This window comes from Struthio camelus, chromosome Z (genome assembly GCF_040807025.1).
Source record: "Struthio camelus isolate bStrCam1 chromosome Z, bStrCam1.hap1, whole genome shotgun sequence".
Taxonomy (NCBI): Eukaryota; Metazoa; Chordata; class Aves; order Struthioniformes; family Struthionidae; genus Struthio; species Struthio camelus.
In genome coordinates, this window is record NC_090982.1 from 29,138,360 (window position 1) to 29,156,353 (window position 17,994).

The 17,994-nt window shown below is 38.4% G+C and overlaps 1 protein-coding gene across 6 annotated transcripts in view; it reads left to right on the forward strand.

Annotated features, from left to right (window-relative positions):
- The window catches only part of LOC104140091 (centrosomal protein of 78 kDa), a 50,325-nt gene that overhangs the window by 12,501 nt on the left and 19,830 nt on the right, over positions 1-17,994 (forward strand). For 3 of the 6 annotated variants that reach the window (XM_068929046.1, XM_068929045.1, XM_068929047.1), the window contains 6 exons: positions 555-600; positions 1,572-1,715; positions 7,141-7,218; positions 8,841-9,007; positions 10,341-10,494; positions 12,093-15,008. In XM_068929046.1, the coding sequence (XP_068785147.1) occupies positions 555-600; positions 1,572-1,715; positions 7,141-7,218; positions 8,841-9,007; positions 10,341-10,494; positions 12,093-12,611 (1,108 nt within the window). In that variant the 3' untranslated portion in view covers positions 12,612-15,008. Of the gene's footprint in view, positions 1-554; positions 601-1,571; positions 1,716-7,140; positions 7,219-8,840; positions 9,008-10,340; positions 10,495-12,092; positions 15,009-17,994 lie in introns of those variants that run through there. The other 3 variants (XM_068929042.1, XM_068929043.1, XM_068929044.1) reach the window with 2 other exon arrangements.

The following is a 17,994-nucleotide window of genomic DNA, read 5'->3' on the forward strand; positions in this document are numbered from 1 at the left end:
ATGTCTGAGTATTCTTCCCATCTTCTCTGTCCCATGCCCCCCCGCTTCCAGCGTAAGTTTCTGTGATCATCTAAGCCCTGTGAAATAAAACAGCATTATGGCTTCCAAGGGTTACAAGATTAACTTTTATAATCTTGCTTTCCTTTGAATCAGTTTGTAAAATCTCTGTTCTTCGCTAGACATTAGCCTCTATAATTTGGGGCTAGAAATTAAATATTTTAAACAAAAATATATATAATGCTTTATCTATATCTTTTCATTAAACTTCTTTTTCAGAAATACTGAATACCAAATTCTCCTGTTGACTTTAGTTTATAATAACTAAGGAAAATGCTTACTGAAGTGCTTAACATTAGCATCCAGGAATGTTGTGGTTAATTCTTGATTAAGTAGTAGCACTAGCAGAGCAGAGTGAAGATGCAATGAGTGTTTAAGGGATACAGTGAAGTATCTGATACTATTTTAACTTATTGTTCTACTTAATCTAGAGTCTCCTGTTTAGAAATTTGAGTAGCGATGGTGACGTAGTCTATCTTTACTTATTCATTTTTTAGGGGGGCTCCGATGGGTAGTACTCGGGAGTTACCAGTGAAGATTCAGGTACTGTCTCTCATACTGTTAGAAGAAAATGGTGGCTTATCTAGTAGATGGATGCCTAAAAAGGATGCAAGCTTAATGAACAAAATTTTCCTATCTAAAAGTTCAGGTTTATATGATTGAGAAGTTAATACTGGAGCATATATTTAAAGTATGTATCTCGTACGGAAGTATGAAGTAATAGTTCATTTCAGCATTTGTCTGGAACTTCTGATTCCCTGTCCTGTGTCACTGCCTCTTGATTTCCTAGCCTTATGAGGAATCTGGGATTGAGTTTGAGCATGGTCCCTCCAGAAACAGAATACAGTATTAATAGTTTTCTTCTATGAAGGGTCCTGGGGTCCTGTTCTTCCCCTTCCTATCTCTCCCCTTGTGCTTCTGAATTATATATTTGTGTTTCAACCCCTATGTGAATATATGTGAATAGCCTTAGTGAACCCAGCTGCATGAACAAGACCTTTTTTTTTTTTTTTTTTTTTCCCCCCTTCCCATCCCATCTCCTCGCATCCCACCCCACTGAAAGAAACCCAAAGACACTGGAGAAGTGTGTTAGTGTGTGCTGGTGAATTAAACTGGCTCGCAAAAGAATCTAATGGTTCCTGGTGCCAGCACAACGTAGGAGGAACCGAGGAGGCTATGGTGGGATGAAAGAAGGATTTGAGAATAAGGAGTTAACCTTTCCCTTTTTGGTAACAGTGAGCTATTAAATCAGTCCAGCTGCCTTGGAATCACATCCTGGGCAAGAGAGCAGAACTTGCAAAGATGCTACCAGTGGTACACACAGAGCTATGCAATTTAGAAATAAGTATGCATAATACAATGTGTAAATGTATCTATGTGCTGTGTATACAGCCTAAGGACAAATTAAAAATCTGGGGAAAGATAGCATCTAAATGAAGATTTTGGTAGTACTTAATCTTTGGTTTTATTGCACAGTTTAACGCTCGAGGTGTGTTTTTTTCTAATGCCGTTAGACAGGTATTCCTGTGAAAGTAACAGTAGAAAGTGCTTCTACTTCTGAAACGGAAGAGACAGAAGAATCTGATGATGTTATCCATCATCCTGACTTGACAAAATCATTAGATAAAATTAATGTAACAAAGTATCAACCATTCCAGGTAAGAAACCAATTTTGTGCCTTAAACTTCATAACGATGAATGGCATCACGCAGACTGTGTTGCATGTGGATTTAGGTTTAGGTTTTCCAAAAAATCCTGGTTAAGTTAACACGCAGTCATGGGAAAGGATTTCTGAGTGACGTTTATCCTGCATTATGCCACATGGCTTTCCATTCAAAAAGATAATCAAATATGTACCAAATTTCCAAACTCTGAGTAGTTCCAATGAGGATGTGTATGCTATGAGCATTTTATTGAAATCAGGCACATAATCAGGAAGAACTTCACCTAACGCACCCAGCTGCAATATGTATAATTTGTCTGTTCCTGTCTTGAATCGTGATTCGTGAATCTCTTGATGAGTGTTATTGTCTCTAGTATTTCTTTCCAAGTAGACCCTTTATAAATGTATTTTAATGTTATTTCTGAGAGCTGAAATGAACTGAAATGCCTTAATTGTTGTGTAAAAATACTTAAATAATTAGTAGTGCTGTGAAGCTCCATTTTATAATTTAGCTCTGTGACAATCTTCTTTCTTCATTTGCTTTTTATCACTTCCTCTATGCCTTTGGTAGACCTAACAAAATGAAGAGTAGTAGTGAGACTGACTATTGCTGCAAATGTTTTCACAGGGAACGTCCTAATGAAAGGAAGGGAAAACAAAGGGTGTATTTCAGGGGCTCAGCAACAGTGCTGAGGTAATCTGGCGGTATTATAAAGCAACCCCCTCAGGCAGGAAAACTGGGTTGTTCTGAAGCGTTAGGATTTGAAGTTTGTTTGGAGAAGGTGCGTTGACCAAATTAGTAATTCTTAAAATAAGACCTGCAGTTACTTTTGCTTCGGAGGTGGTTGCTTTAGAGCGCGGATTGCACTGTGTGTGTGTATAAATACTAGGTCTGTAGAGCTGCTTTTATGTAAGCTGGAGTGGATTTAAAACTTGGCATTGTTGTTGCAGAATTATGCGTAGTGGGAGCCTGTAGGATGCCTTAGAGTTACTGTGGAATACTGTGATTCTACAGATACAAACAGTAAATGGCTGCTACATGTCTATCTACTGGCTTAAGTATATCTTTAGACCTGCCATTTTGCTCTCTGGAGATCTTGTTCTGGCAGATTTTCAAGGTTTTGCATGTACCTTGGATTTCAAGTTATGCAGTGGCTTTATTCTTTGTAGGTGGTGTAACGTTACTGCTCGTGTGCGGTATGTTAACGTTGTGCTGTGCAGTGGCTTCAGCCCTTTTGTCAAGGGCTTTATATTGCAGAAATCCATGGCACATTCATATTATGCCCAAAATGTCTATGCAGGAAGCACTGTGCTTTCAGGAAACATTTGATATTTTCATTCTTGATGTTTGGAGTAAGGGGGAATATTACCTTTGTGATGCACTGCTAGAGGTTGTCACATCAGCCTCTGTTTTCAGTGCAGCTGTAGTGCTGGGTCTGGTCAGTGTGTTTTTTGTTTCAGCTTAGTGAATTAATTCTGATGCTTTCTGCATATCTTTGGATTAGCTGCACACATACAGAGTGACTGAAAGGAATGGATGAATTTGTGTCTCCTAGGAGGAAAATTGCAAATATTAGAAGCATACCCCAAAAAATTGCTTCCATATCTCCTGTCCTTGTAAAGGTTCGGATTTTAGTGATCTCATTTTCATTGCGTACATAATACTAGAGAGTTCTGCTGTAGTACTATTTTATGAATTTGAAAAACAAATTACTTTTTTTTTTAGGCCGTGATTGTAAATCTGACTGTTTAAACAGTCTTTATCTGTTTGTTTCTATCCTTCCCCTGTCCTTTTTTCATGCTGATAAAAAGTAAGGCTTTACATTATAGCATGATCAAATGAACAATTTCTCACCATTGAAAGATGAGGTTTATTTCCCACCCTTCCCCTCCCAATCCTTTTGTGCTTCCCATTTCTCCCTTCAGTCTTTCCTTTTCTTGTATTCTTTTTTTCCATGTGTATCTGATCATAAGGCAAGTTGGTTCACCTTGCCAATGTGGCAAAATATTTTTCCAGTTTAGTTTTCAGCCCTTTTGATGATCCCAATTGGCTTATGTAATTGAGTGGTTTGCTCCAGAACAGGAGCAAGGTGAGTGGCAGAAGTGTATGGCTAGTAATCTGAGGGGGAAAGCAGAGGAGCCTCTTTAGCCGTGCTGGCTGGGCTCAGGTACTCTCATGCACAGCTGTTTGGGTGGGGAACTGGCTTGTGGAATTGATCTGGCTGAAAAATAATCCAATGTATTCAGCTGGAGCAGGCTTTGGCATAGCCTTTCAGTGAAATGGGACAACCAGCTGTGCTAGAACAATGATGGGACTTCAGAGTAGGAATAAACAGCAGGAGTTGGGAGACCTTTAAACTACCACTGTAGGAAAAAGGATCCCTCTAAATATCCCTTCATGTGACCAATGAACAGAATTTTTGTTTTAGTCTGCGAAACCTTGAGAACTCCTTCATAGCCTTCTGCCCAAAAGGGGTCTTAAAGCTTAATGCTCAGTGAAAGACTATTAGTTGTGTTTTCATTTAAAAATAAATAAATAAATAAAAATATATATATATGCATGCATGCATGTTTTGGCTAACTGAAAAGTTCATTTCCACCTAAATGAAAAACAAGAACTGATACATTCTTTCCTTCCACTAGAGGGAATCTGAAGCATCTGAACTGCCTCTGATTAAGAATGTAGTTGAGGAAATTTCCAGAGTGTAAAAATGTAACTAATCATATAAATGGTGGACTTCAACCTCAAAATATTTAGCAGGTTAACTCTTTCTAAATATTAATTTATCATATGAATTACTTAAAAGTAGTGATTACACTGTAGTCATTTTTAAAAATAAAATAGCATAATTAGTAAATATATAGTCTTATTTTTCTAACTTAAGTTGTGTATTCTGTGCTTTTACTTGTGGTTAAACTGTTATACTCAATCTATTGTTGAGTAGTATTGCATACAATAATTGAGAAAGCTATAGGGGTGTGTGCTATTTCATCTTCTTAAAGGCTATGAGCACTCTTTCTGGATTACTTCACTGTGTGTAAACCACTGCAGGCTCAGATTTGTAGCCTGTATGTAGATATTTCTCCCTATAATGTATTTTAATAAAATTTTTCTACGTGAAGATTACAGGATTGGGTGAGCTAGCAGATTTCTCAATATCAAATCAAAGAATAAAGTTCACATATAGTTGTAGTTTAGTAGTGACAAATATGTTCATCCAGGTTCGAGGCGTCTTTCTTTAGTATGTAGGCTTCGTATTGCTTATGAGAAGGTGTAGCTCAGCGTGTTTATAAATTTTTTTCTTTTTTTTTTTTTTGTGAAGTCGTTATCAACCATTAAGTAATGGCTACTTCAGCAGTGTGATGAATTCACACTAAGAAAACTCCAGATTTTTTTTATCGCTTAAAAAAAAAAAAAAGTCTTAATGTAACTGTTTTCTAAGCCTTTGCCCTTCAGAGAAGAAAATAGCAACTTGGGAAAAGAGGTCAGCACTGTCATCTTTAGAATTTTCTGCAAATTTTGCACAACAAAATTGTAGAATTTCAATTTTAAAACTAGAGTTATTAAAAAACCTGAAGACTGAAAAAATATACATATATACACAAATGTGTGTGTGTGTATATATATATATAAAAATACATGCTGGAAATGGAACAGTAGGAATTCTTCTGATTTGTGGTACCTGTGCCTGATCTTCAGAAATCAGGTCACAGGATTCCAGTCAAAATGTGAACGTAGAATATTATGATTGTTACCTTCTGTGCTATGCCTCTATATCTATAAAAGGGGTTGCAGCTCCTATTATTTCCACACGTTCTGAGGTAGATTGTAGTAAAATATATGGTATCTGAGGGCTCTTCTTAGATTCCTTCTTCCCTTCCTGCCCACCCCCCACACCTGCCCTGAGGTGATTTTGTTAGGCTAAGGTATTTTTGCTAGGTACTGATAAATCTTTTTTCTAAATGTTGGCTTAGAAATACTATTTTCCTAAAAATTCTGAGAGTCCTTTTGCTTATGTGTTTGGGTAATAAAGGCACTACTGTAGCCTTCTAGTTCCAGGATTAATTTGGTTGATGCTAGTCTAGGGATCTTAAGAGCAGGTTTCCTTGGGCAATGGAGACGTGCTCTTAATCGTCGCTCTGAGTGGTTGTCACTGGAGGACTATACCTAGAATATTTTAGAATCTGCATCTTTTGAATCATGCAGATGCCTGTGTCTCACATCCTACAAGAGCTGTGAGGACTACTTTCCCATTTATAGAAGGATTATTTTTCTTCTTTGTTCTGTTGCACACTAATCTTTTCAGTTGATTGTTTGTAGTGCAGTAGTGTGCTCTCTTGAATAAGCTTTTGATAGTGAAGAAAGATTTTGAGTTGTTTGGATCTTTGTTCCTCTGTAGAGCTGACTGATATGATATATGGAAAAATGTTACATGTATGTGCCTATGTACAAAGTGTGTGGACAAGTGAAGCTTTATGGACTGTGAACTTCTATAGGTTACTCTTTCTGAAAAACAGAGCAGCTTTCTAATTTTAGTAATTTTTTTCCCTCCTTTGCAAGCAGAAGACTTCATTCAGGCGTTCAAAAAAAAATTCGCATCTGTTCTTCCACTTCAGACTCTATAATTAAAGACAATATTGCTCTGCCATGATAGGAGAAGACTTGGTGATTAGTTATCAAATACTGATTGCCGTTCGCTGAAACTGAAAGATGCACTAGTTAAAAGGAAAAATTGAAATAAAAGTGAAGGTATCTCATGTATAAGACTAAAATGTTTGCTAGATGTTTTCATTTTTGATTAAATCAAAACAAAGCTGCTTCTAAAGCTCATTAACTCATGCCAGGACCTTGACATCCTGAAACTTATTTCTTCCAACTGAGTAGCTAGCTGAAATCAGTGAGAAAGTATTACTTCTGTGATTTAAAATTGTCATATTTGCATTCATGCAATAAGGAATAAAATCCTGGATGAAGAATAAATTCTGAAAACTTAGGTATGGCTACTAATTTTTTTTTTTTTTTTTTTTGAGATCAACATGATATTTTGAGCGGGTAGTCATATTTAGTTTTAAAATGAGGTTTAAAAGCAGGAAGGGGCGAGAAGAGGAGGTAGAGAGTAAAATATACTCCTGATGGTAATGTCATAGGCACAAGGGAATTTATGCTATAATCTTATGTTAACACATTTGCAGTACAGTAATAAAGTGAATTGTACCCACGTTCCCTATTCTGGGTTAGATTTTTGTGTATCCTAGAGTTACACCACTCTCGGATTCGTAGATCCGAGTCACGTATTCTTGTGGAAGATAGGTTATTGCTTGGAATTCTGTGTGCTAGTTATTAATTCGTCATACTGATTTTTAAGTGTGTAATATTGCATGTTGGTTTGACATTGAGATTAATTTTTTGTTTGCGATAGTTAGAACTGGAAGAATGCCTGCTAAAATTAAAGGAAGAAAGAAGAGCCAGAGTAAAGGCTGAGGAACGGATAGTGGAGGTAATGATTGTTAAGTATTGATCTTTACTTTTAAGGATGCAGAAATCAAACTATCCTCTTGTTTAATTACGACTAATTATTGATAACCTCTAAACTGGTGGTTTCCAAAGCTTCAGTTCAAAATCACATGGATCACTTACCAGCCTAAGGGCAATGATGAAATGTGCATTTAGTAATGTGTGTTTGTTCTTCTGGTGTCTTGCTGTTGGTCCGGTTCCAGAGCCTTGAACTCGAGGTTTAGCTTCTCTTTTCAAAGTGCTTCATTCATTCAGTGTGTTAGTTATGATCCAAGGCATCCTGTTTGCTTTCTAGAGAAAGTGATTAATTCTGCTTGTAATTTATGGCAGACGGATTGGTCTCTGAGGTCTCCCACCTTTGTTACCGTATGAGCAGCTTGCTCGTATAAAAACTGTTTGCTGTAAATCTTACTTATTCTGTCCCTTTTATTTTTATCTTGAGTTGATGTTGCTGACCTGAAGAGACCCTTTTGAATCAAGGGTAATTAGTAAGCAGAATTTCTTGTAACAGAGTTCAGCATAAGAAAGTGTAAATGAGTGGATCTAGGTTTTTATATATGATCTTCAGTGGAGTGAAAGCGGTGGTACTTTTGAAACTTGAGCAACAAATGGTGCCTCCTGACATCTTCCGCAGTAGAGCGAGCAGATACCAAAAAATATCTGGAATCCTTCAGCCTGGCCATCCTCCTGTAATGTGAAGTGTGACAGTGGGCTCTGCTGGGTCTGTGTTGTTTGAAGACTTAGATGACTTTTAGTCTAAATGCACCCTGCAAGAAGTCTTTCTATGTCGTGCTGGACTGCTTGTGCTTAGAACCTTGTCTGAGGGGAAGGGGTGAACTAAATAGCAATGATCTCTAAACCTGTCACTTTCAGTGATGCTAGTGTAACAACTATGATAGATTGCATGGTTCTGTAATTTTTCTGGTCTTATCTCATAAAAGATGAAAAAGGAAAGCCTGTGGGTATGACGTCTTAAATGGACGTCTGAGTCAATGCTTCACTTGAATGCAAAACCATTCATATCCTACCATTACTGTTCAGCTTTCAGATGATGATGTTGACTTGATACAGCGTGAAGAAAAATGGGTTCACTTTGAACTTTTCATTTTTGGCATGCACAAAGCAGGAGAGAGACAGTTAAGCGCGTTAGTTTTAATATGGAGGGCTGAACATAACGGGAATGTTGGCCTTCATTAGGCTTTTGCCTTTTTTTTTTTTTTTTTTAAAGAAAAAAAGGCAAGTACTTTGTGTGTGGGTCTTCATGTGTCGTATAGCAAGTGCAAAATAACATGGCTTAAAAGCTAACTTTTTGCTTGTGCTTACGCTGCAGCATTACGTTCATGCTAAAGATAGTGCTGAACCAGCAGTTTTGAGTAGCTTAAGTGAATTCACTATGGTAGCACAGAATTGCAGCTGTGGATAAAGAAACCTGCATGGAGATCTGTGTAACAGTGACCTGAGTACCTCTGGTACAGAAAGCTCCATACCACTAATGTTGAGGATTTCTCTTTGCACTACTACACTGTGCGCCTTCGAAGGTCTCTTTTTTTGTTTTGAACTGAGAATGATAGAAATGGCTTAAACTTTTTCCCCCGTTTTTTATAGCTGGAAATTGAAAATGCAAGGTTGAGGAATGTAAACATCTCCCTGTCTGAGGTTCTTCATGCACAGTCAGTAACCAACATGATTTTGGAAGATGAAGGTGTTCTAGGCAGCATTGAGAACTCTTTCCAAAAGTTTCATGCTTTTTTAGACCTCCTTAAAGATGCTGGGTAGGTTGTTGCTTTATTATACGAATTCTAACTTTTCTGCTGTTATCCTTTTCCAAAATTATCCTCACTGTGATATGCGCTGCCTTCTCTCCCAGAACCTCTAGGAGTATACTGGCAACAAACAATGGAAGATAAATTAACTTCTTTACTTGCTGTTTAATCTTCTCTCCCTGAAAAAGCATACCCAAACACACTCAAAGTGAGTTTATGTCTCTGCCCATGGGAAAGATTTTCAAGAGTGCCTTCTCAAAAGAGAAGAAAGCTTTTATTAAAACATTTTTATTCAGCCTCTATTGAATCATCTGTGGTTCTTAGTGTTCCCTTTGTAAGAAAGGCTCAGTTGAACTGGTTTCAGAAAGTGTGCACCTTTCTTCCTTCCATGGCTCCCTCTTACTGACTGAAGTACATGAAGTGAGATGGGATGAATCTGGCCCCTGTACTGAAATTCTAGATAACTCGTTATGTATTGAAATACACTGGGGTCTAGAGAGTCTCATTTGCCTTCCCGTGCTCCCTTCCCCCTCCTTCCCAATTGTAATAATGTAAATTAATGAAGAGTTCCCCGAGAGGCAGTGTTCTAATTCCATGCAAATCAATTGGTAGAGTTGCATTTACTTTTAGGATAAGTTTCAGGCTTTGGAGGAAAGGAGGATTGATCTCTTGGTATATCAGGAACAAATTTTTCAAATGGACCCTACATCTATTCGTGTCAATAGGGAGCTGCTCTGAAAGTTAGGTAATTAGAATCACAAAAATTGGTTGTCTCAAAAAGCTTGTATGATGTTATGCCACCAATTGGTGGCCTGTGACTTTTCAGTTCCTGTTGGGGCTTAGGCTAACAAACCCCAAGTGGTATGTTTGGCCAACTTCTGTGCTGCCAAGCGAAACGACGTGTCTGTATTTGTGAAGCATGTAATTGGATTTGGCTGCTAGAGACAATGCCAGTTTTGGGAGACGTGCACCAATCTTCTGCTTGAGTGATGGACCTTTATTCTTTGTTCTGCCTGAAAGGGCATCTGCTTGCCAGCATCCTGCTCTGAGATCAGTACTAACTGGAAGAACTTTGTTTTCTTGCCCCAGTAACACTAAATGAAGGCTGACAATTTGAACCTGCAGGCTAATTTGGGCAGAAATTGCTGAACAGCATTAACCACTTATTTTCATCTTTATTAAGCTATTCTGGGCTTCACAGAAATAATAGAAAAACTGTCATAAAAGAGGAAATGAAAGCTTTAGATTTTTTTTTCTCCTTTTCTTCTTCTTGTACTGAATGTTTAGCTCTTTCACAGGAGCGAGACGTTTTTGTGTCACTTTCTTAACTTCTGTTTTACAGACTTGGGCAGCTTGCTGCGTTAGCTGGGATAGACCAGTCAGATTTTGGTCTATTGGGGCATCCACAAATGAATTCTACTCTTACTAAGCCTGCTAAGGTGCTAAAGGAGAAGTCATTTGAGGAAGAAAGACAAGAACATACGCAGAATAGTAAGGTAAGCCTATAGAGGGAATGCTTGTGGCAATGTTGGTGCCATTTAACATACTTTTCGATTGTTACTCCCCTTCTAACTGAAAGTCATGATTAGCAATGCTCTGTGAAATTATCCCAGTCTTTTGCTGCGTGTATGTGTATATTTATATAGGTTGTAGTGATTAAAATAGTAACGCAAGTCTTTTCATGTGATCACCATTTGGAGCGGAAGGCATACCGTATCTCGTAATGCACTTTAAAAAGTGATGGTGATTATGTTATTTCTCATTCTGAAACGTAAAGTGCCCATACTGCTATGCATCAGTTAATAATAATACTGTGACTGCTTTTTAAACACCTAAAAAAAGATGTATAGTGGGTTTCAGTATCTTCAAAATCTGATAGTAGAGGGTAGTACTAATGCCTGTTGAAAACCTGGAGTTTTCTTTTAAGTAGTGTCAGACTTGTGTTCAGTCCTACTAAACAGATTTCTAGGCAGGATACACCTTGAATTTCAGGTCACAGAAATCTGTAATATTAGCAGCAGAAAATGTTACTTTCTACTCTGAAGGTAATGAGCAGACAACCTACTGGATTTTTCAGAGAAGGTGCTGAAGTTCCCTTTCCTCTTAAGCCTGGCTATCCCTCCCATTTTATTTATTTATATTCTCAAGGTGATTAAAAATTAAGACGTTGGCAGCCTACAGTCTTGTTCAAATTGGATTAAATTGTCAAACTAAGACTCGTTCTGCATTCTAGCATGTTTCTAATATCCATTGTCTTCCCTATTGTGTTCCCCATTGTGTTCTTGAAGATTTTTTGGATCACAAAGAACTTCAAAAGCATGATAATAAAATTTTTTTTTGGTTTTTGTTTGTTTTAATGGTGTACAAAGCAAGTTGCAGTTCTGTAATTTGAATCGGTATTAACTCCATTTGGAGTAGTAGAGTAATTGTAATCACAAGTTTAGGTTTTTTGAGATCCTTATCATTAAGCTTATAACAATGTTTTCATCTGATGAAGCTCTTCTACACTGTGACTTTAATGTGTTGAAGAAGCTTGTTCAAATCACTCTTCCTAATTGAGCTATGTTTAAAGGAAACCTGGATTTAAAGTGTTTTAAGTGTACCTGCCATGTGGAAGAGTTTGAAAAGTTTCAAATAACATTCCCACTACTATCTCTTAGTTATGTCCTAGTATTGCATAGTTTTTGTGGATTATGTTGTTAGCAGCTAGGTACTGTGATATAAGACTGTATTGGAATCGGGCTATTGTGAACACAGAGCAAACACTGAATTGTGAAGAATCCAGAATGCTAAAGGTAATTGTGCTTTGGCTGCTTCCATTTAACTGATTTGTCTCTGTAGCATAAAGATGAAGATACATGTGCTAATGACACAGTAGGCATATTAGTTTCACGCTAGCAGCCTTCTGAAACTTGCTGGCTTAGAGAAGTAACAAGAGTTTGTGATCTTTATTATCTTTGAATCTTGTATAGCTTATGTAAAGAGTTTGTTTTAGTTTACAAGTTAAGTATATAGTTGGAGTACTTTTTTTTTTTTTTTTTTTTTTTTTCCCCCCCCTGGTTGTGTCAGTATCTTAACTAGAATGTTTTTTCAGAATGGAGGTAGAGACATCCAGGTTTCTTTGCCTGGCACGCTTCAGTCCCAGATGGTTGTGAACAATGCCTTCTCAGCTCCTAGAGTAACGCAGGAATATCAGGTTGTTATGCAACAGCAGCCAGGCTCATGGAAAGACAATGAATTTCAAACAACTAGCCAAAGTAAGGAGGATAACCCCCGAAGCAGCACTCCAACGTTCTCTGAGAGGAGAGTCAAACAGAATGAACATGCAAAAGGGCATCATTCAGCTAGACAATCGGTTACTAATCTGCATTCATTTTCTGCTTCTAATGTTAGTATTAAAAGTAACGGTAGCAGAAAATCCAGTTATATTTCTAGTGAAAAAAGTAAAAGTTCTTCGAAGAAATACACCCACAGAGCAAATGAAACTGCAGTTGTAAGTACTGTAGCAAGAGCAGACCAAAGTAGACTACAGATAGCAGACCTCTCTGGAACTGATGCTGTAGGATCTGGTTCTGAAATACAAGAGAGCATTCATTCTGTGCCCAGCACTTGAAATGGTTCTGAAATGTTTGGACTGTTCTTCTTACTTTAAAGATTAAAAATAAATTTTGGATGCCTTATTATAGGTCATGAATTTTTGTGAAGAAATGTAGCCTTTGAAAATATCTAAAGCATTATTTCATGGTGTTTAGTGTTCCTGTTTTGTGTTTTTATCACTTGTCACTGGATTTTTCTGAAACATAAAATGGATGATGTACTGGTGGAATAGCACCCTTCAGTTTGTACTATATACAAAGGATTCCTGGGGTATGAATTTTACTGTGTATCACAGATCTCATTGTAGAGTATAAACAGTTTTGTAGCTATTAAAATTAATTTGAATACAAATTATGGTTTGCATTTCCAGTGTGTTACAGTAGAATTGAAACAACAGTTTTAGGGCAAATACATGCACTATTAGGCACCAATAGATATGTAGTTTCCAGTGGCAGTAGAAGCTAGAGATATGAAAATTGAGTCCACAGACATCTCTCAAAGATGTATCTAAATACAGCCCTTATTCCTTATTGTTGTAACTGCCGATAATAGCCCAATAAAGGTTGGAAAGGACCTCTAGAGCTCATCTAGTCTCATTCAGTCATGTTGCTCTCAGGGCCTAGAGAAATGTAAGAGTATAGAACCAAAAGAATATCGTTACTCTGAAACTCCTGGGTTTGCCCCAAGCAACTTGTTCTTCTGCTTTTGCCCAGACAGCTGACTTGCAGCTTCTGAACTATGATACAGAGCAACATAGGTCTGTATTTGCCACAGACCTGTGTCACAGGAAAGCAGATGGTTTTGCACCAGGAATATTAACAAGTGGTCTTGGGGTGGGGGAGAAGCTGCATCATTCTTGGTATGTTTGTACACTTGCCTAACTGCCATGAGGCATTCTGTCCAGAGCTTAATATAATAATTATAGCTATCATATGATTAGTGATTAAAGTTAGTGAATGAGGCTAACGAATAATGGTTTTGTGCATATAAAGAAATGGGAGTTCAATTGTAAGTTAAAGCAGCTAGGTCTGGTCCTGGGGAGTAGAATCTGACATGCAATGCTTCTCTTTAAAAGAAGAATTATAAATGTATAAAATGATCTCATGCACAGGGGGTGAGGAAAAGCTGCCTTTTTGAAAACTGATTCAAACTTAAATAGTTTAGTGAAACTATTTTCATAGTATTAGCTGAGATTTTGAATGATAAACTTCAATTTTTATTTATGACATGGAATTTTTTCGTTGGCAAAGTATATTTCTTCTGGAGAGTTAAGGGTTGGGGAGAGGGGTGGGGAGTAATGCATGACGGATTTCACACAGAGGAATTAGGCAAGATGATTTTGGTGGAACTGTCCAAAAAAATTTACTGTGTACCTTGACTTTTTATTTCGTCATCAGTAGTGAGAGTTCTAGAACACACAAGATCTGTAGAAATTCCTGTCTCCGGTTGCTTGATAGCTATGGAGAAACCCATGCATCCTCAAATGGAAGCTTTCTGCTGAGCAAATAGCACGATATCACCTTGGCTGCTGCAATATTGCATAAGTAATTGCACAATGAAAGCATGTTATTTATATAGACTTTGTGACTTCATAAAAATAGCAGATATTTTATTCATCTCTTTGTATTTTTTAGACATTCTCCCAAGCGCTTAGTGTAGGTTCTAGACTGAAGTCTCTTAGTCTGTTACTTTGACATCATGTAATTCAGTCATGATGCTGTGCTTCTGTTCTTGATTAATGGATCAATTATACAAGATCAGTTTGTTCAGCAGTAAAATGTGATAAATACCTTCTTTAACGAAGCATTGTGAAGTAGTAGGTGAAATTATAATTTCAAGTATTAAGATCTGTAGGGTTAGCAATTGCTGATGTTATTTGTCCTAAAAATACTTTAAAGTATTTAAAATAGTTCATGTATTTTAAGTCCATAAATAGGGTGCATAAATACCTTCTAGCTTAAATACACTATTTGCTTTTAAAATATACCATGTGTCAAAGGTCATACCTCAAAGCAAAAGTGAGCAGGCACTGTATAATTGAGATGGGTGCACTATTTTTTTCCGTGGGATTAAAGCAAAAAAAAAAAAAAAGGAAAAAGAAAAAATGATCTTGTTTGCGGTATCTTGCTATCTCGTCAGAAGTAAGGTTGCGTAGCTCTCTTCTGTGAGACTCTGATGTGTATATGTATAGCTGAATGCTGGAACTTAAGTCTATAGAGATAACAGATATAAGATGTCTGGGAGAGAAGTACTGAATTTAAGGCTAAAATGAGTATTTCAGAAGTTGCAAGACTTTTTATTAACAAATGCACTTTTAGAAAAATATTTTTGTCTGTAAAATATTTAATAAAAAGTAGCATGTAATAAAGTATGTATTTTTGTGTGTACATATAAATATATATATATATATATATATATAGCATGAGTGAAGTGATTATGAATCCATTTTACCCCTGAGTTTAGGTATTGACTGTTCCAACCTCTTGCTAGTAGTTAATGTTTGACATATTTGTCTGTGTTCTTGTTTGACATAAAAACCCTGAAATCAATAAGCTAGCTATTTGCTAGACAGCACATTACTGTTTACTTACAAGACTCTAGCATTTTTATCTCCTCATTTGGGCTTCTCAGAAATTATTTTACATGCTTCATATTCTCAGTGTTTGGAGCCAGATTCCTAGTGGAGGAAAAAGTGTCTAAATAACCTGCATCTTATTTTTAAGGCTTATCAAAATTTACCAGGTTCACTGTCCAAACATCCAGGCTGCCTCCTGAAATAGCTGCCAGGTTGCTATCTAGTCAGTGTTATTTGTCCTTTAATAGTGACGTCAGGTTGTACGTTATTGTACTGGCAGAGAACTTGGGCGTGGGCTCTCTCCTTGAGAGAGCTGATTCTTTTCCAGCAGTAGTCAATGAAGGCTTTTCTGTCCTGCTTTCCTGAAGTCACAACGAAACCAATAAAAGTTTGCTGAAAACTTTGGAGCATATAAAGTGTTACACTTGCTGTGAAGTATTTTCTTGTTTTTTGCCAGTTCACATCATCGTCCATACAGCCCTCACTGATTTTATGTTTGTGTTAATTCTGCAAATTCACGTTTTTTGGAGGCATTTGTAGCGCTGTTAAATGCTGGAAGCTAGAAGCATTCCTGTTACTATCTTGAAAACTTTGTATGTTATATGGGGTGCCTATGTATGAATATGAACTGTTTTCGTGTAATGAAAATTATAAATCATAATCGTTGATAGCTGGAGAGTTGAATTACCTCAATTCACTGGAAACAAGGTGAGAGACCCTTACAGTTCCTCTTCCTTCCCCTCTCCTATTGCAAAAACAGAATGAATCCCTTTCATAGGCTATTTTTTGTTGAGGTAACTTTCTGGTATATACGTCTTTATCAATTTTGTTTACTCATCAATGCAGAAAGTGAAATCAACTTTCTGAAACTCTGGATGCCAAGTCTTCCAGCAGAGGCCTCTGATCTCATGGGAGCTACTGTTTTTGACCCTTCTGGTTGAGATAGGATTTTCTCTCAAGTGGAAAAACTTCAGTACCTGCTATTTACTCCCTGTGCTCTGGGCTGATACCTGCATCAGCTTGCCTAGTTTCTATTCTTGCATTCTAGCTCTTTGTGCCAAAAGATTGAATAACACATTTAAGTCCAAAATTACAGGTTGGCTGTAATTTTGTGCCAAGCTGTTTGGCTTCGAGACTGATCCTGCTCGAGTGCTAAAGCGTGTCCTGCAGTAACGGGCTAATTACTGAGCTGAACCCCAGCCTACATTACTTGGCTACTTTGACTGCCGCTTCTCCCCTAGGATGTGTTTCCCCCAGCAGCTCATAGTTGAAGGCTGGCTCTCCAGGCAGGCACAGGCAGTCTGGGTTTAATAATGGGAAAAGCCCATATAAAGAGCACACATTTCTTAAGTCTATTTCTGTTTTAAACCCTAGTAAAAGTGATTGTTACTGTAGTGTCATTGCTGTTGTTACTGAGCATTGCAGTTGATGCTTCTATTTAGTTAGGACTAATTTTAATACTTAAGTAGTTGTTCTGGTGGACTAAGATGGATTTTTAAAAGGCCCTGATGTTCTGAAGGGAAGAAGCGTTGAGTCTGTAATGTGCTTAAATGCTGCTATATCTCTCTTGGAGCTAAGGAGGGTTCTGGTGCCTGAAGATAAGAGTTTGGTGAGGTTTTCTTAAGCTGCATTCATTACTGAAAAGAAGATATGCTTTGCTTTAAAATCACTGTATTAACATTTTTTTGAACAAAATAGCTTGTGTAGGATGAAAATCAGCTAGCACAGTTCACTTACATTCTGCTGTGGAGTATCTTGAAATCAAGATACTGGATTTAAAGAGCACAGACTGGTTTGGTATTTTAAGTTCTTTTGCAGTTCTAGCTTTGAACTACCTTGGCAGGAAGACAAGTACAAGTGGTGAGTGTTTCTTCAGTGGAATAAAATGTAATGAAAATCTCATCTAAATCTCAGTATTCAAAAAATAATGCATACTAATGTGTTCATTTCTGAAAAAAATGCTTTAAGGAAATTTTGTATCCAGATTTTTGTTGCTGGAAAACTTGGTAAACATGCTCAGGTTGGTAGTGTCAGGTGTATGGGGAAGGCTGGGCAGGGTAAGGCGTTGGAGAGCTGTGTGCCTCACACAGCTGCGTGTGAGATCCGTGAGTTTCATCCACATTTTTAACCTGCGGGACTGGAGTGAGACCATCTGTTTTCAGTCATGCTTAAGGGCTTGTTCTGTCATAATTGATTTAATGCTACTTCCTTTACGATCACTTCTGCAAATGGATTGTACAGCAGTGAGAAGAAAGAGGATGAGCTCAAGCCTTTCCTGCAGTCACAGTTAAACTGGCGTATTAACGCCGTGGTTCCAATGGCCTTATACCAAGGTAGGAGGGGGGAAGAAGGGTAACTCAGCTCCCAGCTCTGCTCTATCCTCTGTGAAACGGATCCCCGTTTCCCGCCTCCCCCGTTTTCATTCCTTCCTATAAAATACAAACGGCAATTCCGCTGCCGTGGGCTGTTTCTGACTATAAACGGCGCCCTCCGCCGTTGCTGAGGGCAGGCGCCCCCGGCGCCCTAACACCGCCCCGGGCCTCTGAGAGGCAGCCGGGCCGTTACGCAAAACGCGGGGCGGGGGGCGGGGAGCGAGGGCGTGCGCGGGGCCGGCCCGTGCGCGCGGCAGTCCGCGCGCCGCCAGCCCCATCACGCCGCCGCCTCGTGGCCGCTCCGCCAATCGGCGGCCGGGGCGCCGCCGGCGCGGCCAATCGGCGGGGGCGGAGGCGGGGGGCGGCAGCAAGAGCAGCAGCAGCAGCACCGCCCCCCGGCCCGGGGGTGTGCCTGAGGGGAGCCGTGGGCGGGCCGGCGGCGGGGGTTTATC